At 64.5% G+C, this 27,021-nt stretch overlaps 1 protein-coding gene across 1 annotated transcript in view; it reads right to left on the bottom strand.

Annotated features, from left to right (window-relative positions):
* Window positions 1-6,481: 6,481 nt before the first annotated feature.
* Window positions 6,482-27,021, bottom strand: part of ZFPM1 (zinc finger protein, FOG family member 1) — a 67,651-nt gene continuing 47,111 nt past the window's right edge. Inside the window, exons 4-10 of the mRNA XM_082676212.1 lie at window positions 23,819-23,952; window positions 14,456-14,558; window positions 12,650-12,859; window positions 9,179-9,412; window positions 8,795-8,890; window positions 8,567-8,713; window positions 6,482-8,361 (exon numbers count right to left, since the gene is read on the bottom strand). Coding sequence (XP_082532338.1) covers window positions 6,575-8,361; window positions 8,567-8,713; window positions 8,795-8,890; window positions 9,179-9,412; window positions 12,650-12,859; window positions 14,456-14,558; window positions 23,819-23,952 — 2,711 coding nt within the window. The 3' untranslated portion in view covers window positions 6,482-6,574. The remainder of the gene's footprint in view (window positions 8,362-8,566; window positions 8,714-8,794; window positions 8,891-9,178; window positions 9,413-12,649; window positions 12,860-14,455; window positions 14,559-23,818; window positions 23,953-27,021) is intronic.

Genomic DNA, 27,021 nt, shown 5'->3' with positions numbered 1-27,021 from the left:
ACCGGGGCACGAACCCGTGTCCCCCGCATCGGCAGGCGGACTCTCAAGCACTGCGCCACCAGGGAAGCCCCATCAAGGACATTGTTAATTTAAACTGGTTTCTGTTGCTTTCCTGTGAGACGGGGGTGGGAGGGCCAGGGTGCCCATTGCCGTATCTGCCAGATCTGCTGCCTCGGTCCGTGCTAAGGTCCACTTGTCACACCCGCCTTGGCTTTTGTGCCACTCATGCAACTTCGGTCAAAGGAGGACCTTGCTGGCCCTCTGGAAAGGTTGGGGGCGCCCCTGGATTCCCTGGCGCACACTCAGAGTCGCTGGTGTCAAAGCAGAGGAGGTGTGTGCGTGTCCTTGCTCCTTCCCAGCTGCCCTCTGCTGGGTGGCTGGAGTGTCATGGAAGGCGAGCATCATTAGGGAGATTTCTCTGTGCTGACTCACGGGGTCAGCCCTGTCACCTGGAGTGCTGAGACGTGATTTCCATGGAGCTCAGAGTGGCCTCGCTTTCGAGCAGGACCTAATGAGGTGGCAGGTCCAGCTTTGACTACCCTCTGCGTGATAAAGGGCATTCGTGTCAGCTGCAGGGGGCCTGCAGGAACTCTTTAACTGTCAAAGACCAGCCTGTAAGGGATGTCCCTGAAGAGGCCCTGGGCGGCGTGAAGGTGACATCCAGGGAACCCAGAGAACTGGGCAGAGTGGTGTGTCCCGGCCACGCCCGAGGGGCTCCTGTAAAGGTGCTCCGTCCACGAGATCACGGCTCACCCACTGCAGACGAGAGGCTGGGAGCATGTGCATGAGTGTACGAGGGCCGTTCGTCTGGCTAGAAGCTCTGCTCCCACCCAGCATCGAGTCACAGCCTCAGAAAACACCTGACTGTGGACAGGGGGCGGGGGCAGCAGGTGTGCTTTCGGTCTCAAGCGCCGGCCAGCTGTGCTATCCCTCTCTGCCCTCCGCCTCCCCGCCCCACACTACGTTTTCCGCCTGGCCCTGGTGGGTCCGCCTGGCCCTGGTGGGGCGGGGCCTCACTGAGGGCGGTGAAGAGCAGCTTGAGTCCCCTCGGCAGGCCCGCACGCGGAGCGGAGCAGGGCGTGGCCACGCACGGAGCGGAGCGGGGCGTGGCCACGCACGGCCCAGGCGGAGGCGGGGACGCGTGGGGAGCAGGCTTCGTTCCTCAGCTTCCGTGGAGAGGTTGGCGTTGTCGGCTGCGTTTCTTGCCGTGGGCCTGATCAGAGGGCTGTTAACGACAGAATTCTAAGAGTTGCACCTGGGAGTCAAGAAGGGGCTGCTGGGATCATCTGGATTCGGGGTCCGCTGGGGCCTCTTCACATTGTGGATGGAATCAAGCCATCGGGGCTGCCGCGTTCAGAGACGTTACAGACCCACCAGCCCGGGGGGTGGGGAGTCGGGCTTCATGCAGCGTACCCCACTCCCCGCCCCCGGCTTTCTTGCGTCCGAGGGGCGACCCCAGTGGCAGAGGTGGCTGGGCTCCCGCGTGTGCAGGGGCAGGGCCTCTCCCAACCGAGCCTGCGGGGCGGGGCTGTGGGCGTCGTCTCCTGTCCTTCGAGCCGCCTCGTGGTGTCGGGATCCTCCCTGGCCGCAGCCTTTGCTTTGATTCCCACTGAGTTAGTGGCGTGGGTCCCGGGGTGGCCCCTCCTGGGTAGGGGCGGGGGTCAGGTCACATGTGTGTCCCTCAAGAATTTGGTCCTCAGACCCTGGGTGTCTTTTAAAGCCTTTGCATTTTGGGGTTCTTGGAAATACTGGCTAGCGGCCCTGTCTCGGGGGCGGTGAGTAGTAACTCAGAGCTGGTGTTAGACTCGTGACACCCAGTCAGCCCTGTCTTCTCTTGCCGTGCAAAGTCCTATACTATTTTGAATCTCCAGACACGTCTGCATCTCAAGCTTCTGTTTTGAATTATCTGTCGTCGCCCACTGATGCGACCTCACAGTGTCATGGGGACGTCCCGGTGGCCGCTTCCCTCTGCAGGTGCCCTGGTCGGCTTCCCTGGGACGGGTCGGCCGCAGCAGCACAGCGGTGGCAGGATTCCAGCCCCCAGCGCCCAGCCCCTGAGCACAGCGCCTGGGCTACTGTGCGGCCGTTTGCACGTAGGGAGGGGCTTGCTCGCCCCCTGGGCATGTTAGGTGCGCAGGGAGCCGATGCTCAGGCTGGTTCCATCGGGGCATTAGTTCTCGTGCTGCCAGGCTCTGGGGTGGGGGTGGGGATCAGGGGCGAGCGTGACGGTGGCAGCCGTGTGGCAACAAAGGAGCCTCGGGCCTGGTCGTGCTCCCGGAGCGAGGGTGCCCCGTCACACCGGTCAGGACTCGGGGCTGCGCCGCCCGCAAGCACAGCGTCAGGGGCGGGGTCCCCTCCTTTCCTCGGGGTGCTGCCTGGCACTCCTCTCTGGGACGGCGGCTGGGGGCGGTTCCCACCTGCGAGCCCCTAGTTAAGTAACGCGGCCGGACTCCTCGGAGTCCCAGCTCGCTCTCCCAGCCGCGTGCCCTTCGGACTCTGCCCAGGGTACCTCCGCAGTCTGGGCATGGCTGCCGCCCCCGGCGGCTCTGCTCAGCAGCGTGGCCTGGACTTAGCGGGGCCGGGGCTTCCGAGGATCATCTGGTGATCAGTGAAGGCAGAATGGTATTGGGACGGAGTGTCGGAACGTGCGGTTCTGAAGGGCTGAGGTCTGGGCCCAGCCCCCTCCTCGCTGCGTCCTGCCCCAGCTGACAGAGGCTCCTCGGCAGGGCCGTCCTGCGCCTGCTGGGCTGACCATAAAGGCATGAACAGTGTCTGACCACCTGCCCTGCAGGTGTTTCTCAGACTGGCCAGAGAAGAATCTGCTGGGACCTGATCAAGGCCGATTCCCAGGCCCTGGCCTGTTCAGCCCGTCCGGGGCCCCTGGAACGTGTATTCTCCACTGGGGCTCGGGTGATGCGACGTGGCTGCCCCGGAGAAGCGTGCTCTCGGGAACGGGGACCAACCGTGTCCCAGGGAACTGCTCTCCTAAGTCGTCCCCCGCGGCTGTCCCCACACGGAGGCGCCGAGGCCGGGCTTGGCCGTGCAGTGGGGGGCCTGGGCTCTGCTGCTCAGAGCTGCTACCCGTGAGAGGCAGGCGAGGGCAGGTCTGCGAGCAAGGCTGGGCCGGAGCCTCAGAAGGGAGGTGGCCACGGCAGCCGTGTGCGCGCTCAGCGGTGGTGCTCCCAGCACCGGCTTGATCGATGTCCGGTCGCGCCCCCTCCCGGAGCCCACGTCCTCCTGTGAGGACGGTGATGGGGGAGGAGGGTAGAGGCTGTACCTCCAGGGCTGCTGCACGGGCAGCTGTATGACCCGCCTGATGCCTGCCGGGACTCTGCCTGGGCCCCCCGCCTTCTCCCGTGCGCCCCCGCACCCAGGGCCCTGCCCTCGGGGCTCCTCCCTTGCTCGCCGGTCATCTCTGTTGCACCTTCGGTGGAGACCACGTGGCTCCAGACTATACAGGTCCTCGGGCTGCACGCCGCCCTCCTCCACGTTCTCCTTTTGCGTCTGGGACCCGCCTCCGCCTCCCACCCTTTCTGGGTCCTCAGGAGACAGAGGGCGGGTGCCCTGGCCGGCCGAGAGGTCTTGGCACCTGGCCTGCCGGCCCATGTAAACGAGCCACTGCTGACCCCTGGTGGCAGGAACGTCTACCTGCAGTGATTCCTAGTGCCAGGGTTTCCCCAGGGGTGGACGGGCAGCACAGGGCGCAGGGTGCGCGGGGCTGCAGAGCCCTGGATGAGGTTTGCACACAGGACTCGGGGGGGGGGGCGACCCAATTAGGAGGAGTTGGGGTTGGACAGTGGCCTTGAATGTGGACCGAGTGCTGTGCATGCTGTGTGTACAGTGTCACCTGATAAGAGCTGGCTTGGGGAGGTGCAATTGGCACAGCGTTGGGGGGCGGCCGAAGGCAGGAGCCCAGCAGAGAATGGGATGGAGGAGGGAACCCAGGAGGTGGGCAGGCGGGGCTGGCTTTGCAGAGGGCTGTGACGACTGGGGCGTGGTGGGGGGCTGCAGTGACCACGTGCCCCTCCCCGGGCCGTGGGCCAGGTGCCCTGCAGGCAGTGGTCAAGGTCGGCGAGGCCCGTGGGGCAGGGAGAAGGGGGTAAGAAGAGTGACCACTATGATGGGGAAATGAGCAGGGTGTTAGGACGGAGGGTCAGGGAAGGTCTCTAAACAGCGTGAGAAGGGTAGCCCCTTGCAGGGAGCAGGCGGCGCCGAGATGCTGGAGCAGCATGAACAGGCCATGGGGCGACGACCAGGGCCTGGCGGCCACCTCTGTGCAGCAGGAGCCGCTGTGACCCCACCTGGTCTCCCAACCACCCGACCTGGCGGTGAAGAGTCGTGTTGGCGGGGGACAGTGCAGTCCATCGGGGGCGGCCATCCCCGGAGGCAGTGAGATGCGCTGAGGTTTGGAATCGGCCTGAGAGAGAAGTGAGGCGAACTTGTGGACCTGGGGGCCAGGATGGGCAGAGGCGGGTTTCGTGGTCACAGCTGCTGTGACACTGAGGGTTGATGGCCACGTCTGCGCAGGTGTGGGGAGAAGACGCAGCAGGGAGAGCTCAGCCTTGGACGTGTCAGGGCCCTTGAGGGACATGTAGTGGGTGCACTGGTCTGGGCGGGGGGCATGGCTGGGCTAGAGAGACATAGGGGCCCTGGTCTGGGCGGGGGGCATGGTTGGGCTAGAGAGACATAGGGGCCCGGGAACCCGTGTGCCTGCCCAGGACCGTAAGTGGAGTGAGCTTCGGGGATGGGGGCGGGGGGCTGGTCTGGGAGCATCAGGGCTCCCAGAGAGGTGGGAAGGAGGCCAAGCGCTGTCCCTGGGCTGCAGCTGGGACGGTGGTGGCAGGTTCTCGGGGAGAACATGGGGTGGCATGAGAGGAGGCAGTGTGTGGGAAATGGGGGTCTGAGGAGGGTGAAGGTGGGCTCCGGGCTGTGGGTGGAGAGCCTAGCACTGGCGACCTTGAGTGGGGCAAGGGCCGCAGGGTGCTGGCCATGCACCGGGGTTGGGGGGAGAGCAGGGGGCATGTGACCCAGGACCCAGCTGCAGGACCTCCCTGGCACAAAGCTTGGCCTGGCTGGCAGTTCAGGCCTGGGGTGGGGGTCGGGTGGGCGTGGACACCGAGGCCCTTTTCTGTGTGGCGCTGTCCTCCACTCACGTGGTGCAAGGGTGGGGGCGAGCACAGATGCTTCCCCTGCCTTCCCGTGTCTCCCCCATCCTTCCCCTTTGAGCATCTGTGCTTATCAGCACACAGGGACGTTCCCCCTGCCTTAGGGTGAATGACATCTGCCGCACTTGGTGGTGGGACTCAAGAGGCGGAGCCTCAGACTCTCCGGGGTGCAACAGTGAGCAGAGTTGAGGGGTCTGGGAGCCTCCCTGCCCCAGTCCAGGAGAGCAGAGCCAGGAAGGTCTTCACAACGTGGGGCATTTACCAGGAAAGCAGCTTGGCTCCTGGGGCCCCCGACTGTCCAGCAGCCCTGGTCACACCCTGGTACTCAGGGCCAGCTGGGGGCAAGCGGGAGGGGGCCGTGTCCCATGTACCTGTGGGCGAGGTGTGGGGACTGTTCCTGTCCGAACACAAGCTCCTTAGCCTGTCACCCCTGAGGGCTGGGCGGGAGGAAGCCTGCCTCGATCGAGCAGGTGAGTGAGTCTGGGTGGGTGGCAGGAAGCACATCTGATGTTCAGAGGCAGAGAAAGGTGAGAGGTCAGGTTTCACTTTCATCTGCAGTAGGCGGCCTGGTATATCGGAAGAGACATTCTGTACTGCAAACAGGGACACCAGGCTGGAGGGTGCCCACAGCCACCCAGCCACGTGCCAGGACCACAGTTGGGCTCCTCCTGCTTGGGTTTGGCCCAGGTCATGGTCAGCAGCAGCAGGGCAGACTGGGGGTGGTGTGGCCCCAGCCTCGTGCCCACCGCAGCCCCCAGGTCCCAGTGCCCGCTCGCTGTGGGCCCCAGTGCCCGCTCGCTGTGGGCCCCAGTGCCCGCTCGCTGTGGGCCCCAGTGCCCGCTCGCTGTGGGCCCCAGTGCCTGTCAGCGGCTCACTCTCCCACTCTCCCTTCTCCCGCATCAGCCTCGGCAACTGCAGGGCTTCATCCTCCCCACCATGCTCCCCTCCCTGATTCCTTGGTGGCCTGTCACTGAGCAGGTGGAAGAGCTGTCCGCTGGCCAAGATTAAGCTCCTCCCTTTGGTGTCTGGTGGCCAAACCACAGCTTCTGGCTGGATCCTGGAGGGCACAGTGGACCCAGAAGGGCAGTGCCTGCTCTCCCCGTGCCCCAAGGGGGCCCAGAGCAGTGCCATCAGCCCCGGGTGCAGGGCGAGATCCAGCTCTTAGGGCCACTGCGGGACTCCGGCCTGCAGTGTCCTGCGTGTACTTACAGGTGCTGCTGGCCCTGCCTGTGCCCTCCCCGCAGGGCCCCCCCGCTCAGAGAACTAGACTGCTCCACCACTGTGCTCAGCAAACTGAACTTCTTTATTAAGTGCCAAGGTCCAGGCGGGCGCTGCCCCCTGCAGCCTCTCGGACGAGGTCTGTGCCTGGAGCGTCCCGGGTCCCCCTGCGGGGCAGCAGCGCCGGGCGCTCACTTCACGTGCTCGGCCGCATGCGAGGAGCAGTAATACTTCTTGTGGGCGATGAAAGTGGACAGGCTGCTGAACCTGATGTTGCACAGGCGACAGTACCTGTGGTTGCCGTTGGGCACGGAGGCCGGCGTCCCCTGGCTGGGCGTCTGTACGCCTTTGTCCGAGTGGGAGGGGGGTGCCGGCACGGCCTCGGGGGACGTGGCCGGGGGCGGGCCGGGCCGGGGGCTGCCGGCGGGCGGCTCCCAAGGGTCCTGGCCGTTGAGGCCGTCGCGGGGGGCGGCGGGCGAAGGCGTCCGGGCCTCGGCGCCAGGGCCGGAGCCGGCCGGGGGCTTGCCCAGCAGCAGGCCGTGCGCCAGGCGGAAGTGCTCGATGAGGTCGCCGCGCACCACGCCGTTCGGGGGGCAGTAGGGACAGACGATGGCGGGCGGGTCCTCGGGGGCGGCGCGCAGGCGGCGCGGGGCAGAGGGGCACGAGAACTTCTTGTGCGCCAAGTACGCCTCGAGGCTGTGGAAGCTCACGCGGCAGGCTGTGCACTCGTGGTAATCGGCCAGGGCCGGTAGGCCGGGCGCAGGGCCAGGGGCGGCGGCGGGAGCCTGGCGCCGCGGCTTTTTGCTCAGGTCGATGGGGCCTTCCACCGGGTCTTGGCCGCTTCCACCTCCGCCTCCATTTCCGCTTCCGGGCCGCGGCGCCGGCGACGCAGGCGGCGTGGGGGCGTGGCCTGGCGCGACGGGCTGGGCGGGTCCGACCGGGGACGGGGCGGGTCCGACCGGGGGCGGGGCGGGTCCGGCCACGTGCAGTTCGTAGAGCTTGCGGCGCCTGCGCGTGCGCACGGGCGGCGCAGCGGGCGCGGGGGTCCCGGAGGTCCCGGCGGGCGCAGGCCGGCGCGGCGGCGGGTCGTGACGAGAGGCGCAGTAGTACCGCTTGTGCACCGTATAGGTCTCGTGGCGGCTGAAGCGGATGTTGCAGGCCTCGCACAGCGTCCGGCGGGGGTCGTCGTCCTCGTCTGCCCCGCTGCCCGGGCTTGGGCTGCCTTCGCTGCCCCGGCCGCCCGCCTCGGCCTCGGTCTCCGCCTCGGGCGTAGCCGCGCCCCCCGCCTCGTCCTCGCGCGCCCCGGGGCCCGGCGGCGAGCGCTGCTCGTCGGCCTCGGCGGGCGGCGGGGCGGGGGGCGCGCGCGGCGGGGCTGGGGCCGCCTTGGGCCGGCGGGCAGGGGGCGTGTCGTCGGGCGGGCGGCGGCCGGAGCAGTAGAGGCGCTTGTGCACATAGAAGTTGTTGACGTTGTTGAAGGTGATGTCGCAGTCAAAGCACGTGGCGCCCTTGGGGGCCCCCGTGAAGAGGCCAGCCGGCGCGCCCACCCCCGCGCCCGCCTGCAGCCGGCTGTGCACCAGCTCGGACATTTTGGCCAGGATCTCGGAGGCAGGCGGCGCCGTGGGCAACTGCGGCAGGAAGAGTGCGCCGGGCCCTGGGCTGGAGCCGGGCGTGGGGCTGGACAGCTCCGCCTTCACGCGGACGGGGCTGGGGCCGGCGCTGGGCGGTGATGGCGTCCGCGACAGGGCCTGGGGCCCTGGCTCCGCCTCGGGCTCCTCTGCCGCCTCCACCTTGATGCTCCTGGGGGTCGCCGGGGGCTCGCCGCCACCCCCGTTCTGGGGGCCCGGTCTGGTCTCTCCGTTGGTGGCCTCTGCCAGGGCCTTCCTGTCCAGTCCCGGTGATGGGGCGGGCACCAGGCTCAGGTCTGCAGAGGCCAGGGGGCCGTGCAGCGCCGTGTGCTGCTGGAAGGCGGCCAGGCTGTCTGCGGGGAGACGCCAGGGGCCACACTTCAGGCCTGGAGCAGGACCTGCCTGGGCCAGACCTGAAGCTGGGGAGGGCGGGAAGGGAGAGCTGGGCTGGGCACAGAGGTGGTGGAGCGTCGAGGCCGAAACCGACACCCCCCCCCCCACCCCTCGTGGCCGAGCCTGCTTCCCCCTTCCCAGTCCGCAGGGTCACCAGGGGCTCACCTGCGGGGAGCTTGGCAGTGGGGTGCCCAGCCCCTGATGAGTAGATCTCAACCTTAGAGCCCGGCTGGCAGACCATGTGGTTGGTCACTAGGTGGCTGTAGAGGATGTCCCGCGTGGTGGAGATGAAGCCGCAGCTGTGGCACACACCTGCAGGTAGGCTGTGGTGTCAGAGCCCTGCCGGTGGCTGCGTCCCGCAGACCCCGCCGCCCCCTTCCTGGCCCCGCTCACCCGTCAGCGTGTCTGTGTGCACCTTGAGGTGCCGCTCGCAGTTGGCCTTGGTGGTGAAGGCGGACAGGCAGATGAGACACACGAAGGGGCGCTCTCCTGGAACATGGGGCCCGGTAAGGGAGCCTGGCCAGCCGAGGACTACGGCACGGGCACGTGTGGAGGGCCCCTAAGCTCTGCCTCCTAGGACCCCATCGGGGGCCCAGCCCCCAGCCGACCACCCAGCCGGTCGCAGACGGGGCGCGAGGCCTGGGGCCCTGTGGGAGGCTGCTCGGCGGGGTGGGAGGACCACTCGGGCACGTCCACGGCAGTTGTGCAACCCCAGGAACAATGCAGTGAGCATGCGTGGCTTGGGCGGGGAGACACGCCGTTGGGGGCGGGGCTCACCGCTGTGGCTGCGCATGTGGATCTCCAGGGAGCTGGCGCTGGGGCAGCTTTTGCGGCACTGGGGGAAGGGGCAGACCCGCTCGTTGGGGTAGGTCTCCTTGGGCTTCTCATCGGGGGCGGCCACAGCGGGGGAGCTGGTGCCTTGGCGGCTGGCGCAGTAGTACAGGAGGTGGGCTTGTAGGTTCCGCTCGCTGCGGTACCAGATGCCGCAGTCCTTGCAGGGAAAGACGTCTTCTGCGGGCGGGAGAGGCGGGTGCAGCCTGAGGGGTGCCCCGGCAGCAGCGCTGGCCGCCTAGCACCCGGGGCAGGCCCTGGGCCCTCTGCAACACGAGGGCTGTGCCCCGGCGTCTGCCAGCTTGGGGGTGGGGTGGGGTTTGTGACCTGGGCTGTCCCTCTTCACTGCTTTGCCTTCTCAGGTGTCCCTTGGTAACTCCGTGTCCCCTCTCTACGGATCTTCAGGATGCCATGGGGACTTGCATCCTGGGGTGGGTGGCCCCTGGGCTGCGTCCGGACAGGGAACCCCATAAGGAGACACTGTGGTCTCTTGGGGGCGCCCACGGAAGAAGCGAGGCTGGGGTCTGTGACCTGATTGTCTCTGTGACTTGGCGGGGGCGATGGGACTTGCGGGCTGGCGTGGAGCTGGGTGCCCGTGGAGGAGGACGAGGAGACAGGTGTGTGCGTGTGAGCAAGTGTGTGGGCCGCTGGGTGCCTGAGTCCCCAAGCACTGGGGCAGCAGGGCGAGAGGTGAGCGTGGCTCTGGGTAGGCAGGGGGCTGAGGCCAGGAGCTGCAGAGCAGGAGGAGCCTCCCGGTGCACCGCCCTTCCCCGCCCCCCCCATACACCTGTGTTACTGGTCAGAACTTCCTGAATTCACTACATTTAACCCAAGTACCTTTGCGGTTGGGGGTTTGGATGGCGGGGGTGGATTTGCCAGCTGGTGAGCATTCTCTGGTGGGTGCTTGCTTCAGCAGAATGATAAGGAATGTTTTGTTGTTTCTGTCCCTGCTCCTTGGCCAGCCACCCCTAGGCTGAACCCAGGGCAGGGGGGAGACCTTGTTCTGGGTCTCGACCTTGACCTTCACACGGAATGGACACCTTTTGGGGGTCGTGTGCGGGTTGGGACGTATTTCTCAGCCCGCTGGTTGGTAGTTACTGAACACGTGGTCTGCCTGCCCCCCGGGGGCTGCCAGGTTTCTACCTTCCGCCTCTCTTAAGGAATTTAGTGCCTGTCTGTCAAGTGAGGTGGGCACTCCTCATGCCCCTGTGCCTGCGGTGTTTCCGGCTCAACTCTTCCTACTGTGTTATTTCTGGTTTTCAAGTTCCCTTTTATTTGGAGGTTGAGGGGCAGCGCTGAGGCCTTGAGCTGGGATCCGGGTCTGAGGGGCCAGCTGTGGGCTGCTGTTGGTATCTGCAGGGTCAGTGCTGGGGACTGCGCTGCTGCTTGCGGCACAGCGAAGGGACTGGGAGCCTCGGAGGCCCGTGTGGGCCCCAGCCCCGGCCCTAAAACTTAGCAAGGACGGTCGTCGCCCCACCAACCCAGGGCTGACCTCGGGCCAAGTCCCGGGTGGATGCAGCCCAGGTAACCTGCACAGACACCTCAAGACCGGCATTACCTTTACTGCTTCCACAGATGAGAAAACAGGCCCAGAGTGGTGGAGTCTCAAGAATTAAACCGGGCCTGATTGACTTTGGAGCTCGGGTTCTGAAAGCCCTTCTAGACCACCAGTAGGAGAGGCCCACGTGGGGTTGGTATAAACGATGCTAGCCCACCATGCCCTCACAGACCAGTGTCAGACCCGAGGGGAGGGAAACCGAGGCCCAGAGAGGCTGCTCCTGGGCGGGCTTGAGAGGAAGCCCTCCAGCACCTGGGGCTCCCTGCAGCCCCCCCCCCCGACCTACCCATCCAAAAGAGACAGAGAGGCAGCCCCCTGGGCACCAGATGCCATTCCCTGCCCTGGTGGGGTGGCCGTCCTGGCCTCTGAGAGACCCTTCTATCCAGCACCCTTCTTTCCTGAAACCTCAACGTCAGACAAGACCCCTGTTTGCTCACCACCACCCTCTCAGCTCCCCTGCAGGACCCCATTCTCCCTGAGGCAGTGGCCTTGCCCTGTCCGGCCCACCCACCTGTGCTTGTCCCCACCCCTCCGGTGTCACCCTCCTCACTTGGCTGCCAGTGTCTGGGTCACGGTGACCTCCATGCTGCCTGCCTTTGCTCTCAACAGCTGGGACACGGCGGGCCTCCCCTCACCCCTGGCTCTAGTGTCTGCAGGTCCTGTCTCTCCCTGGGGCCTCGTCCTGCCCGGAGCTCCCCGACTCTTACCGCACCCTGAGCCCCAGCACGTGTCCCCCAGTCGCCTCCTGGGCTCCACTTAGTGCCCAACAGGCGTCTTGGGTCAGGCTGCTCAGAACGGGCCCTCCATCCTGACTGCGATGGGACGGACAGTGTCCGCCCCGCGGCCGTGCTGCAGCCCCGGCCTCACGCTGCCGCTTCCCCCCCCGCACCGCCCCCCCGCAGGCCCTGTGCCGTCTTCACGTTTGACCTGCTTAAAAAGGTCACTTTTCTCCCAATTTTACAACCCTACAGTCTAGCAGCCATGCAATTTTAGAACTAAATGGGGTCGTACCCTTTGCTGCCTGAAAGCCCCCTGCCGCGGTCGTTTCTCTGAGAAGGAATCCCAGCCCTGGTCCGGGGCCACCCTCGGAGTCTGACTCTGGCCACGGTGGCCGTCTCGCTGGGCCTGGGCTGTCCGCTCAGCTGCTCTCCCCGGCGCGCGTGTCTCCCAAGCACCCCAGCCACTGCCCACATCACCACTTGCCCTCCTTCGTGGATGTGCCGCCTGTCCCCTCAGGGCGGGCAGCTGTCCCCACCTCGCTGACCCCAGCGCCTTGACCGCCTGGTTTGGTGTGGACGTTGAACAAGGATTTGAGAAACGGTGAATCTCATCGGTTCTCAGACCCTCTGCTGCTTGTAGGGAGGAGTGACAAACGTGGTCCCTCCACTGCAGCTCTCCACACTGGCGGCTCTGCCCCAAAGGGACACTTGACCACGTCCTTCACAACTGGGAGGTGGGGATGGTACCAGCATCTAGTGAGCGAGGGCAGGGCTGCTGCTGGGCACCCCACGGTGCATGTGTCCCAGACTCCACCCCTGCCCTGCGCGGCCTCTCCAGCTGGCGACCTAAAAGGGCCTTCCGGACCCCGCGGAGCGTGTGCCAGAGGCGCTGTGGTGAGAAGCCCGCTCTGCTGCAGAGCCCACCTCCCCGTCAGCATCTGGGAGCACACCACGTGGCCCCCTGCACGCTGACTGCACCCTGGAGCCCCTCCTGGAACCCCACTGCTAGGCCCCCGTGCGTGCCCCCGGGGCACACCTCTGCTCAGGTGGCAGTGGTGACCAGTCTTTGCAGATCCTGAGCTGGGCACCGCCTGCAGCTCTGAGCCTGGGGTGGGGGCGGGCAGGCAGCGGGTTACTCACTGTTGACAACTGCAGTTGCGAGGATGGATGCCATGCCCGCCTGCTGGGGCAGGAGCTGGATGTCGGCGGCGGGGGAGGGGGCCAGGCCCTCGGGCTCCACCGGCTCCTTCACAGGCTGGCTGGGGGCACTGTGGGGCTCGGCTGCGAGGAGCACGCTCAGCCGTCCGCCCGCGGCCACTGGCCTGGTGAGCCTGCACCAGAGGGCGCCATCTGCGGGGGGAGGGCGTCTGTGACGGGGCGCCGGCAGCCCCAGGCCACCGCGGCCGCGCCTCTGCAAAGACCCTGCCCATCTTATCCTCCTGATGCCCGCTGCGCCGCCCCAGCTTAGGCATGGGGGTTCCGAAGCCGGTGTGGTGGCCGGGGCGAAGCCACACCCGGTTCGCAGCTGTGGCCGGCTGGTTTCCGTGGTGCACCTGCCTCCTCAGGGCGACTAGGTGTTGCCTGCTCTTTGGGCCTCCCTGCCTGTGTCCGTCGGAGCGCGACGGCCCTCTTTGGGCCTCCCTGCCTGTGTCCGTCGGAGCGCGACGGCCCTCTTAGAGAAGGGAGCAGAGCGGCGGGGAGGGCTTGGGAGCCGCTCACCCACGCCCTAGAAAGGCCTCCCAGCTCCTCGCTACTCAGCCAGCGTGGCTGTTGCTACGGTGGCCAGCGGGGGGCAGCCTTGGCCAACAGGACCCGGGCTGAGCTGCCCACGGGACCAGGCCACCTGGCTAGCATCTGCCCGGGCAGGTGAACCCTGTTGACCAGGCGAGCAGGGGGGACAGGCCAGGCACTGCTAACTGGGCCACGTCCCCGCCAGGTGTACGTACCCCCAGCTGGGCACCTGCTGCCAACCTGGGCCCTGGGCCCTCCCGTGCTTTCCAGCTGCTCTCTGGGTCCTTAGAGCACCCCAAAGCAGGGAGGGTGGCACCCCAAAGCAGGGAGGGTGGGCCAGGGGGTGAAACAGGCACACAGGTGCTGTGCTAGCCAGGTCCTCGGGGCCAATGGCAGGGCAGACGGAACGCGCAGGGCCCCGGATGCTGACCTCAGCACCTGCTGTGCCCTGGAGGCCCCCAGGTAGGGCGGGGCTGGGGAGGTGCTGGAGCAGCAGCCCAGCTTGCCCCTGCCCACCTCCAGGGGCCTTTGGCTCTGCCCACAGGACATTTAGTCCAGTGTGCTCAGGAGGCGATGGTGAGGGTGACACCCCCAGAACATTCTACCGAAGCGGAGCCCCCCCCCCGCCCCGGAAGAAGGAGGTGGATTTCCCGTGGCCATGCTGTGGTGTTTGGCTCCCCACATCCTCCCCGGGACCTGAGCTGCCTCATCTGTAATGGGGGGGTCCCCCCACCCCACCCCGCCCTCCCAGGGCCACTCCTGGAAAGTGCAGGTTTGCAGGAGGGACGTGGAGCTTTCCTCAGCTTCACAAAACAGAGGCCCCAGAAGGTGAGGGGACCTGTCCCAGGCCCCCCCCCCAGCTGGGTTTGGACATGGCCCTCCTGACCACTCCTGGAGGGAGTCAGGCCGCACAGGGCCCTGGTCCAGTGGGCACCCCCAGGTGGGCCCACCAGGCCCTGCCAGTGTCCACTGTCCCTGTGGTCTCCCAGAGGCCCTGAGGGCAGTCCTGGCCTGGGCCCGCTCTCCCCGACCCCCGGGGCCGACGCCTGTCCAGCCCTAGGCAAGCATTAATGGGGGCACTGGGCGTGTGGTGGCAGCGGTGGCCAGCCCCTCGGCCCGGCCCAAGCAGGCTGGTTTCCCTTTAAGAGCCGGCCCAGGGGGAGCCGTGACCCCCCACCCTCCGGAAGGCAGTGAGGGAAACGCCAGGATACCAACCCTTCCTGTAGATCTCCGAGTTGGCTTCGGCCGCGGTCAGGGCCCGGGGCAGCGTCCTCAGCCAGCAGGCCTCGTCCTCCAGCAGCAGGGTCAGGGCCGGGCTCTGGGGGCGGGGAGGGGGGTCAGCAAGGACTCAGTCACGCCCTCGGACACAGTCAGCAGGAGAGAGGAGAGGCTGGCCGGGGCAGTGGGGGGCTCCCTGTGAGGGATGCCTGAGAGTCTGCCCCGTGGGCGCCCTGTCCAGGCTGCGGGTCCTTGGTTTCCCTTGGAAACTGAGGCCCAGAGAGGTGGAGCAACCTGCCTAAAGTTACACAGCCAGTGAGTGGCAGAGCGGGGAGGCACACCCGGACCTCCGTTCTTGCTGCCCCTCCCTGGTGGGGCACTGGACCGGACGCAGGCTCCTCCCACACACAGGCCCCCAGAGACCTACAGAGTGAGCTGTGGGACTGTCTCAGCACCTGGCCTCCCTGCGGCTCGCAGACCGTGGTCAGCCCCTCGCCCAGACACGCTGTCTCCAGCGGCCTGGTCTGCGAGCCAGGCCTCTGCAGCGCCCGGAGTGGAAGAGCACTCCTGAGCTCGGTTCTCACTCGGGGCTGCCAGCGGCGCCCAGAAGGGGTGGCCTGATTTCCGGCACCCTCCCCCACCCTCCCCAGGCGGCACTGCAAACATGTCCCCTGTCCTACATGGTTCTGGGAGGGGGCTGGCCCTTGCCACACGGAGGCGATGAGGTACAGGCCCTGGCCCTGACTGGCCACAGAAAGTTAGGGTGATGACCGCAGCCGCCCCTCAGGCCACAGCCCCAGGGCTGGATGGGTTGTGGACGGCTCCTCTCCTGCAGGGGGTCCCCAAGCTCCGCCACTGGGCGCCGTGTGGAAAGGCACAGCCCATTCATGTCTGAGTATTTTCTTTGTTTTATGCAAATAAAAGCTTTTTAGTCAAACTGTGTATCAGAAGCTCTAACTCAAGGCCCAGTGTCACTCGCCGTCACCTGGATGGGGCAGCTGGCCAGGAAGCTAGCGTGATGGGATGGCTGGAGCAGTGACACATGGGAGGTCCCCTGACGTGTTCTGGGCATCTCCCCGCCTGGTCCAAGACCACGGCTTTACTGAGCTTTGCCTGCAGGGAGCACGTGGGCTCCAGAGCTGGGCATTGGGTCCAGTCCAGACTCCCTGACTGTGCCCAATAGCACCATGCCCGCCCTCCCTGCAAACGGCAATGCCCCGAGCCCGTGGGCTCCCTCCACCGTCCTTGTGCTGCCACCTGCTCTGGGGGTGGGTCACATCCCTCTTTGACTCAGTCTCCGTGGGGCACTGGGAAGTGGAAGCCTGTGTGAAGCCGCCTGGCACGTGACAAACACAGGACAAACAGGAGCCCGCCACCCTTGCTTCTCCATTCCCTTTGGCCCGCAGGACACAGTGGGCAGAAGACAGCCTTCGGACCTAGGAGGCTGATGTCCACTGGGGCGGCAGGCCAGCAACCGCCAGGTATCAACTGGGGGCGAGTGTCTCCACCAAGCAGCATGCTTTAACGGGCAGCTGCAGACCTGGGGGTCCCCGTCACCCACAGCTGCGGACAGGCTGGGGGGCCAAAGTGGGACCGGGGTGGGGGGTGCTGGCACAGCAGCGATTGACCGGCAGCGCCCACGTCCCAGCTATCCTGACCTGGGCCAGCAGAGAGGCGGAGGCCAGGGTCTCCCTGAGTCTCTAATGAATATTAATGAGTGGAGGAGGGAGAAAAAAATTAATCTGCCTGATCCTCCGATGGGTGCTGCGGTAACGATATGAAATCTAATTATTCGTCCCAATATTTCTAAACCCTCAAACTGAGACTGACAGCCTCCCGGTCGGTTTAATGCTTATCACTACCGCGAGCGGCGTGTTCGCGGCATGATAAAAGCGCCCGCGCACAGCTCTGCTGACGCTGCAGAACCCCTGAATTTTCCGCGTCCATCTGAGTGGAGGGGAGACGGCGGCGCTGTGTTCCCGGCTGTGTGCCTCCTGCTGGGAGCGGCCCCTCGCCTGGTGGCTGCCCTGGGCGGGTGAGGGGCAGGGGACGTGGGGACCTGGAGGGGGGCTTGCATCCTGCACCCCGCGCCTGACTCACAGGAGGGAGAGGGGCCAGGAGATCCAGGCCGTATGACCACCAGACCCTTCACCCTCGTTCCCTCAGCCCTTAACACTCTGGGGGCCCCTGGCCCCCACTTAAATGAGGCAGGCTGGGCCCACCATCACCAGCCTCCCTGCCTGCGCACGGACCCTAGGGGTGCAAGAGCCGGCGCCCCACGGCTCCGGGGAGAGGAGCACGGCCATGCCCAGTCTGCCCCTGTCCCCGTCCCTGTGGGGTGGCAACGCGCACTGTCCCGGGCAGCTGGACCCTGCCGTGCGCTAGGGCTACAGCTCGCCTCGCTGCCCCGTTATTTATTTTCTCCCCCCATCCCCCAATTCCAAGCAGCCCTGGAACAGAAGCCCTTTTCTCTGGTGGTCGGAGGCGCCAGGCTGAGGCAGGTTCCCTTCCTGGCCCTGCCCGTGGGCAGCGGGGTGCGAGCCTAAAACGATCAGAGATGTGTGTACTGCCGGCCACCTCCCCTCCACCGGCGCCCCAGGCTCACTGCTGGGTCTGGGGTTCACCCCAGACAGGCCGGGTGCGGCGTCTGAAAAAAGCTTGGCCCCTACCCTGCCTTAGCCCTGGGGGTCGCCCTGTCCCTCCCTCCTGACTCCAGGCTGCCCCACCCAGCCCCGGGACAGCGGACGGCCACTTTAAACTCTCTGGGTGCATCTGAGAACGCTCCTTGTTCCCCCAACAAAGAGGTCAGTGTCTGGGTTCTGTGCCCGCTGATAGCCATCAGAAACCCTATCTCTACCGCATCCGCTGTGACAGCCGTATCTGAGGTTGTTCCCAAACTCGCCATACAGCGCGTGAAGTAGCGTCGAGGGGAGGTGGGGGCCTGCAGAACGCCTCCCCAGGGCACTGCGGGCAGGTTCGCGGGAGGTCGGGAACCTGGGGCAGGCCCTGATCGGGGCCTGCACTCATCTCTCCCTTTCAGCGTGTCCTGAGAAGCCCCCGCCTGCGTCCCACTCACCATCGCCAGAGGCAATGGCTTTCCACCCTTGGCACCAGACGTTTCATGAGGCAAGAGAAGCACGACACGGGCGGCTCAAGGCATGGCCCCATCTGGCAAAGAAAGACCCATGATGCACCACGCCTGGGCTGAGCGCCTTCCCTTGGGAATTACTCCCTATCACAGCCAGAGGAAGAGGGGCCTCGCCAGGAGGGCACCGGGCTCGTGCACCGCAGCCCCGTCACCCCCTGGCCCGGGATCATCCTGCTGGGAGTCGGGCTGTGCCAGGCAATGACCGCTGGCAGCGGCCTTTGGAGGGGCCCCACCGCTCAGAGCCCATCTGCGTGCGGTCAGCTGGCGGCTGGGCCTGGATGGTCCCACGTCAGCCTCACAGGCAGGCTCAGACCTGCTGCCCTGCGTGCCATCCAGGGGGCACCCTCCCAGCTCTCACTGATGTCACGGTGGCCTCGTGGCTAAAGTGGGTGAGCCGTGGGAGGACAACTGGACAGACGGATGGGCCGAGTGAGTGAGGGCCCATTTGTTCATTCATCCATCCATCTACCCATCCTGCCAACATCTATCCATTCACCATCTACTCATCCATCTACCTTCTACCCATTCATCCACCATCCATTAACCCATCAACACATCCACTGACTCACCTATCTATCCACCATCCACCCGTCCATCCACCTTCTACCCATCAATCCACTATACACCCCCAACCATCTATCCACCATCTACCCGTCCATCCACCATTCTTTATCCGTGCACACATCCACTCACCCACCTGTCCATCCACCTGTCCACCCACCATCCAGCCGTCCATCCACCTTCTGACCATCCATCTAGCATTCAACCTTCCATCTACCTGTCCGTCCATCCATCCACCCAACTATCCACCTGCTACTCGGCCATCTACCATCCACCCGTCCACCCACCATCCACCTGTCCATCTATCACCCATGTATCCACCATCCACCTGTCCATCTTTCATCCATTTATCCATCCACACATCCATTCACCCACCCATCCATCCACCAACCACCCATCCATCCTCCTCCTACTGGTCCACCTACCATCCACCCATCAATCCACCATCCACCTGTCCATCCTCCATCTACCATCCACATGGCAATCCACTATCCATTTATCCATCCACATATCCACTCACCCATCCATCCACATCCACCATCCATCCACCATCCATCCGTTCACTAACCCACCCATCCACCCATCCATCCACCTCTGCCCATCGTTCTGCCTTCCACCCATCAGTCCACCATCTACCTGTCCATCCATCCATCCTCCCATTCATCCACTCACCCACCCATCCATCCACCTTCTACCCATCCTTTCATCATTCCCCCCGCCATCCACCCATGTATCCACCTTCCACCTGTCCATCCACCATTCACTACCTGCTACTCGTCCATCTACCATTGACCCATCCATCCACCATCTATGTGTCCATCCATACTTCCACCCACCTCCCATCCATCCACCATTCATTTATGCATCCACGTATCCACCTGCCCACCCATCCATCCACCCACCTGCTACTCGTTCATCTATCATCCACCCATCCATCCACCATCAACATATCCACCATTTATCCATCCGTCCATGCACCATCTACCTGTCCATCCACCATCCATTTTTCCATCCAATATCTACGCACTCCTCCAACAACCATCTACCCGTCATCCACCACACCCTTCCAACCACCCTCTACCCGTCCATCCACCATCCATTATCCATTCAATATCCACTCAACTGATCCTCCACAACCATCCACCTGTCCATCCACTATCCCCTGCAATCCACCTTCCACCCATCCATCTACCATCCATCCACCATCTACCTGTCCATCCATCCACCCATCTATCCACCATTCACCCATCCTTCCACCTTCTGATTATCCATCCACCCTCCACCCTTCCATCCACCCTCCACACGTCCATCCATCATCTTCCTGTCCATCCATCCATCTACCATCCACCATCCCTCCTCCATCAACCATCCACCTGTCCATCCACCATCCAGCCATCCATGCACCTTCTGCCCATCCATGTAGCATTCAGCCTTCCATTCACCATCTACCTGTGCATGCATCCATCTACCCATCTATCCACCATCCACCTACCCATCCACTGGCTACTCGTCCATCTACTGTCCATCATCCATCTGCCATTTATCTGTCCATCCACCATCTATTTATCCATTCAATATCCACTCAACTGCCCCTCCATAACCATCCACCCATCCCTCTACCATCCATTGTCCATCCACCTTCTCCCAGTCCATCCACCGTCCATCTACCTTCTCCCTGTCTATCTGCCATCCATTTATCCATCCACACCTCCACACACCCACCCATCCATCCACCATGCACCCTTCCATCCACCTTCTACCCACCATCCACCAATCCATCCACACATCCAATCACCCACCCATGCAGCCACCTTCTCCCCTGTCCATCCACCCGGCCATCCAACTTCTACTTGTCCATCCACTATCCCCCGCAATCTACCATCCACCCATCCATCCATCCACCCATGTGTCCACCATTCACCCATCCTTCCACCTTCTAATTGTCCATCCACCATCCACACGTCCATCAACCATCCACATAACCATCCACCTTCTACTCATCCATCCATCTACCTGTCCCCACCGACCCATCCAACATCTACCTGTACATATATCCACCTTCTACCCATCTGTCTACCATCTTTCTGTCCACACATCCATCTACCCGTCCATCCACCATTCACCCATCCATCCACCGTCCATCTGTCCATCAAACATCACTCATGTATCCACCATCTTCCCATCCACCATCCATTTAACCATCCACACATCCACTAACCAACCTATCCATCCACCACCACTCATCCATTCACCTCCATTTATCCATCCACGCATCCACGCACCCACCATCCATCCACCATCCATTTATCCATCCATACATCCACACATCCACCATCCATCCACCACTCACCAGTCCATGCACCATCCACCCACCTTTACCTATCCATCTGCCATCTACCGTCACCCATCCATCTTCCATCTACCTGTCTCTCCATCCATCCATCCCTCCCTCCACCATCTACCCCTCCACCCACCACCCATCCATCCATCCTGAACATTTCCTCTGCAGCTGGGTACAAGTTTTAGAACTGCTGCACCTCCAAGCCCTGGGTTTCTGTGGTGGAACCTGGATCCTGGGGGACCTTGAGGTCCCACAGCAAGTTGGTGTCAGAACCAATTCTCGACTCCTGGCAGGCTCTGCGTGCTGTGTCCTTTCTGGGGTACCGCCCCCGACGCCCAGTGTGTGCAGGGACTGTGAGGGGAGACTCCTTGCCTCCCCTCTGGCCTGCAAGCAGCCTGGGCCTGAGGAGACCAGTGGGAAAGGGTTGCCACACCCCAGCGTCGCCCCTCTCCCGCTTCCCTCTCCAAACAGCGAAGACAAACTGCCTGGCGGGTGACAGGACGATCAGGGGCGGGAGGTACACGGGGGAGAGAACCGGGGCCCATCAGCTGAGCTCGATAAGGGGCCTGCTGAAATGTTAGCGAAAATATTTAGACAATAAATGAAGTATCGGAAAGGCACGCATATCTTTAAGAAATCAATCATCTTGTACGTGTGTCTGGACACTCGGCGCCAAGGCGGAGATAGTGCCTGCTGGGGAGATAAGGGTTAATCAAGGATTTAATTCTGCAGGAGATAAAGCTGCAGGGAAGAGCAGGCAGCTCCTTCCTCCCTGGGCCCCTCTGCAGAGCCTCAGAGCCTCAGAGGCCCGCTTCTCTGGCGCACTCCCTGGATTATCTCTCCGCTTAGAGAGGGTTTTCAACCTCACGCCAAGTCTCCCCAGGCTGACCCGCGCCCTGGGCCCAAGGAGGACAAAACCCCTGGAGAGGAGGCTGCAGGCGGGAGGGGAGGGCCTGGGGGTGGGGGTGCGGGCATCTCCAGCCCCCCATCCCCGTCCTGCAGGGGTCTCTGTGGTTAGGAAAATAGTGATTTCCCCTCTGCTGTTTGGTCCTGGTGACTTTGGCAAGTTACCTAACCTCCTGGAGCCTCAGTTTCCTCATCTGGGAAATGGGAACAGCAGTACCCGCCTCATGGTGGGTGGAGAAAACGAGGGGCCGAGTATAAGGATGGGCGCACAGCAGTGCGTCTCGAACACGCACTTGGAACTGTCCATCTTGGAAGCGGTTGACTGTCCCCAAGGAGGGAGCAGAGGAGAGAGGTGCAGGCCCCGCTCAGGACACACTGAGCTCCCCAGTCCTCAGCTGTCCCGGCTTTGTCCCATCACTGCTTATGGCTATTCTCTGAGAGTCCAGACACGAGAGTCACGGAGCTCCTCTTAACTCCCCCCAACGGCCTACCCTCTCTCTTAAGAGTCGACTGCTGCTTGTACACCTCCAGTGACGGGGAGCTCGTTGCCTATAGAGACTGCTGTAAATACCACAGCCTTGGTCACACAATGGAGCCAAAATGCGGCTCCTTCCAAGGAGCCGAAATCCACGCTGGCGCTCCCACTGCTTTCTCCCTGCTTGGGGCCACGGGGCAGGAGGGCCACCCCTCCCTGGCGTGCTGCCTGCCACGCCACGCCCTGGGGTAAGCACCACGCGTGGATCACTGCGTTTAACCCGCCGGCTGCCCTGGGAGGCCACCACGTCACAGAGGAACTGCTGCTCTGCCCACCCTCTCCTCTGCGGGGGCTGCAGGGCCTGCAGGAACTTGCAGGTCTCAAGGACCCTTCAGGGCTCCCCTGGGTCCCCCCGCTGAGGTCCCAAAGGCTGAGGAGACAGAAGCTCAGAGAGGTGGAGGCCTGCCTGGGGGCACAGGGTAGGAGACCCCAGGACCTGGACCCTGTGCCATGGGGACGGCCTGGCCTTGAAAGTGGGGGCCCTTGGTCCTGGGCCGGCTCCCACCCCCTGGCTGAGTGGTCTGGGTGAGCACCGCCCCTCTGAACCTGGCCACTCAGCTGGGAGAGGCAGCGTGGGCAGCCCAGGGGCCTCAGGTGAGACGTCTCCAATCTCCCGAGGCCCGGGCCCCAGCGCTGAGGTTCTGAGGCAGCGTGACCCACGGCTCAGGGTTCACTGCACGCGGGAGTGGGTGCGGGCTGTGAGCTGTAGTCCGAGAGCTGCAGCCGGGGATCCTGCCCACGGCTCTCTACCAGCCCTGCTGCAGGCCAAGTCCCAGCTGTTAAGGCAGCATTTGGCCTCCAGGCGCAGGGCTGGCGGGAAGCCCCCCCACAGCCCCGCCACTGCCAGCGAAGGCCCATCAGAGGCCCACGAGGCCCAGCGTCACAGGGCACCTGCCACACCTGAACGCCACGTTAGGAATCAGAAGGGCCCAGGCCGTGGCACATTTGGGGCACCTGAGCCTGGGCTTGAGGGGACCAACCCGGGTGCTGCCCGGCCTCCCAGGCAAGCGTCACCATGAACTCTCATCCAGCACAGGCCCCTCCCGGTTCCCACCACACCGTACGTGCCCATTCCACCGCCCCACACTTGCTTCCCATACGTCAACGCCCTTGCTTAACCGAAACGTATTTTAAAATGAGCATTTGTACCCTTTGCGAGAGGACGCCACACCGACTTGCCAACAACTGAGAGCAGCTCAGCAGCAACCCCGAGACAAACGACAGCCCAGTGGTCGTCGGCACGCGCTAGAGACGCTCAGGCAGCACCCTCTCCCTGTCGTCTGGGGGCCACAGGCGCGGAAACGCAACGAATGACCACCTCGCTTACCACGAGGGGTGGCCCCACTCGTGAAGCCCAGTGCCGGGGGGCAGTCCCTGCCTGCTTCCCCAGCCACAGGCCACAGGCCAGGTCCAGTCCCACCACTTGGTTCCTTATTGCTTCCCTCCCTTGAAAGCCCTTCTCTTTCTCTGCCTCGCCAACGTCTACTCATTCATTAAGTGCCTGCTGAAAGAATCCCTCCTCCAGGCAGCCCTCCCTGTGTCACCCCGAGGTCGCAGAGGCCCCGCATCACCTCCTCCAGGCAGCTCTCCCTGTCACCCCGAGGTCCCAGAGGCCCCGCCTCACCTCCTCCAGGCAGCCCTCCCTGTGTCACCCCGAGGTCCCAGAGGCCCCGCCTCACCTCCTCCAGGCAGCCCTCCCTGTGTTCCCAGGCAGTTAACTCCTCCCTGCATCTCCTGACATGTTTCACGTGGAGTGGCAGTTGCTTCTGCACGGGAGTCTAGCCCGGGCCTGGCTCAGGGGGCTGACGGGGCCCGTGCCCTGGGCCAGACACTGTCCTGGCCGCTGCGGCCGGGGTCAGGGCTCCTTACCGGTTCCGCCTGCCCGGGGGACAAGGCTCTGGTCTGGATGCTCCCGCGGAACGGGCCCCAGGACAGGCCCTCGGCGAGGCTGTGCCGAGCCCGCACGCACCTCTGTCCGTCCTGCAGCAGCAGCTTCAGCTCATCTGCGGGGAGAGAGGTCAGAGGTGTGAGGAGGTCCAGGTTCCAGGTCCAGCCCGTCCTGCGGCACCCGCCCCCCCAGGAGCAGTTGGGGGGCTGAGGGCAGAAGCGGGAGGGTGGCCCTGGCCCAGGTTACGGGGATGGTGGCTGGTGCCGGGTCCTGGGGGCCAGGCCAGCCCCTGAAGTGAGACCTGTTCTGGGGGACAGCAGGTCGCAGAGATAGGACAGCAAGGCGCCTGCAGCTGCACTGAGCAGGTGGGCGCACCGCTCGGCGGGACCTTGGCGGCTGTGTTGGGACGCGTGTGCCTTGCACAGCCTAGGGCGCACACATGGAGCCGGGTCACCCCTACTGCCTCACGTGGGGGCAGGCAGAGTGGAGGATGATGACGCCGCTGAGACCGCCTCCCGTCCCCTCCACACGGTCCTCCCAGCCCCTTCCCATCAGCTTGAGCCCCAGAATCCGCAGAGCACGACCGTGTGGGCAGCTGTGAAATGCTGGGACCCCGAACCTCCCAATCATCTTAGCATCTCAGCACAGGGCCCAGCATGGGGAGCCAGGCCTGGAGCCAAGTGTTCCTCCCCTCCCCCGCTCACTGCTGGCCGAGGCCCTCGGCACAGCCGGACTGCGCTCGGGTAGCGCCAGCATCACTCCCTGCAGGACCCCCGCCTGCTCTCTGGAAAGGTCTGGACCCAACTCCTGCCGAGGCCCTTGGTCGGCGGCTGCCTGTCCGAGCGGCCTGTCACCCGGCTGAGGGCCTAAGGCTCGCAGGCCGCGGCCACCTGTGCTGTGATCAGGGCCAAGCTCCCGGACTCTGCCAGCTTGCGTGGCCCGGGCTGTGGCTCCTGTGTCAGCTAGGGGAGTGGCCTCTGTGCCCGGCCCCCGGCAGGATTCGGTTCCATTGACGTGGACAGACCGGCCTCTGCCAGGAGCGCCACCACAGTCCTTCTCACGGGGAGGGAGCTTGGGGTCGCACGGGTCTGCAGGTGGGCTCCCAGCTTCAGCCCGGCCTCAGCGCACGACCCACGTGACCTGTGGGGGGGGCTGGACGTGGCCCGCAACCTGGGAATGTTCCCTTGTTTGGACAAAGGGTCTTTGCAGATGTGACTGAGATCGGATCTCAAGGTGAGACCATCGGATTATCCGGTAGGCCCTACGGCCAATGACAAATGTCCTCGTAAGAGACACACAGAAAAAAAGAGGCACAGGAACAAGTCCACTTGAAGACGAGGCGGGGACTGGTGGGATACAGCTGGGGGGACGCTGCATCTGAGCCTCTGCGGGAATGCGGCCCTGCCCACGCCGTGATCCGGGACTTCTGGCTCCAGAGCTGTGAGAGAGTAGACTGCTGATGCTTCGAGGCAGCAAGGGTGTGAATTTGCCCGGGCCACCCTGGGAGACGCACACCTGGCACGTTACCTGCCGTCTCGAGCCTCAGTGTCCTCAAAGCCGAGGGGATGATGGTGGCCGTGCCCTCCCAGGGCAGTCTCTCCCCAGGCCACGCGCCCTCTGCCCAGGAAGGAGGGGCCGCCTTGTGCCTCGGGTGCCACCTGGGCTGCCTGGGCCCACAGAGGCCTCACGTGGCCTGGCCTGGGCCCCGAGCAAGCGCTGCTGCATTGGCCCCGCTTCCTGGATCCCCGATCGGGCGGGCTGTGGCCTTAATGGGCCCGATTATCAGATAACCGCCGGCCTAATGGCACAGATAACGTGTAAATACACCAGGAGGCCCGGCTACAATGTTCTAACTGGGTCCTTGTCTTCCCCAGGGCAGATAAGATGGCAGGGGACCAGGACGTGGCCAGGAGGCGGCGCCCTTTATCGGCCCCGCGGTGAGGGGGACAGAGGCCGGCCATGTCACTCTGCAGCCCGCCCACAAGGGGCCGTGTCCTCTACCTGTGCACCCAGGATGCCAGGGTCCCAGCCAGGACTCTGCCCATGGCGCCCCCCCCCGGCCTACAGGGTGCCAGCCGGCATGCGGTCGCCCGTTCCTGCCCGAATGGCCCTATGATGTCGGCCCTCTCCTGGTCCCCCCCCCAATACAGATGAGGAAACTGAGGCCTCGAGAGGCCACATAGCTGGCAGTGGGATGCCAGGATCTGAGCCCGGGCCGCTGCTGTCCTGGGTATATTTGGGTCTCTGGTACCCCGCCCAGCTGGCCCCAGGGCGTGGGCGTGTGGGGAGAGGCTGTCTAAAGGCAGGTTTGCTGGGCATTCACTTGTCCATCCAAATGGTCTGGCCAGCCATCCGACGGGTCCACGCTCTCCTTCTGAGGCTGGCTGGGGAGCCCACCGTGGGCTGAGCTGGATACCACCTGCCCCTTCCCATCCGCCCCCTCAGGACGGTGGGGTCAAGGCGGAATCATCCCGCTTCCCAACACCATGGCCGGTGCCCGTCCAGACAGCCAGACCTGCGCTAAGCCGCATGGGGTCGGCCCACACCCTTTCTGGACTTCAGTTGTGCTGCTAGGACCACAGACGAGCCAGGGATAGTGACCACGACTCCCTCTGTTGCCGTCACATATTTTCCTTTCAGTGTCCAGGGCCTGTTCCTGGCTTGTCAGGCTTGGGCCCCCCAGTACGAGACAGTGCCGTCCATCTGAGGCCGGTGCCCACCTTCCTGGGGGGCAGAGGGGTGGGGAATTCAGTCCAGTCTTCCCCAGTGCGGGCCAAGTCCCACACAGACTCAGGGACACGGCGGGGCCGGAGGTGGCTGGCCCAGCTCACTCCGCGGGTGAGCGGGGGTGGGGTGCAGCCCCAGGCCCCCAGTCTACCCCTGGCTCGCTGCACCTGTGGGGTCCTGAGGCCCCTCTCTCAGAGCCCTGGCCCTAGCTCATCCCCAGTACTGGTAGCCCCCCAGAGGAAGGGGCAGAGACAGTGAGCCTCCACACCCGCCCACGCTGCACCACAGACAAACTGCCGTGGCCCCTAATCGCGCCCCAGGGCTGGCAGCCCCAGCTCCCAGATAACAGCGTGGCTGGCGCTTCCCGTGGCAGCCACTCCATCTCCTGGGTATCACGCACCACCAGAGGGAGGACGGCTCCTGATAAAGGCGGCCGTTCTGCACGACGGGGCAGAAC

Source organism: Grampus griseus (genome assembly GCF_964374135.1).
Source record: "Grampus griseus genome assembly, chromosome: 19".
Lineage (NCBI taxonomy): Eukaryota > Metazoa > Chordata > Mammalia > Artiodactyla > Delphinidae > Grampus > Grampus griseus.
The sequence above is the reverse complement of the archived record's forward strand: the minus strand, read 5'-3'. Positions and strand labels throughout refer to the sequence as shown.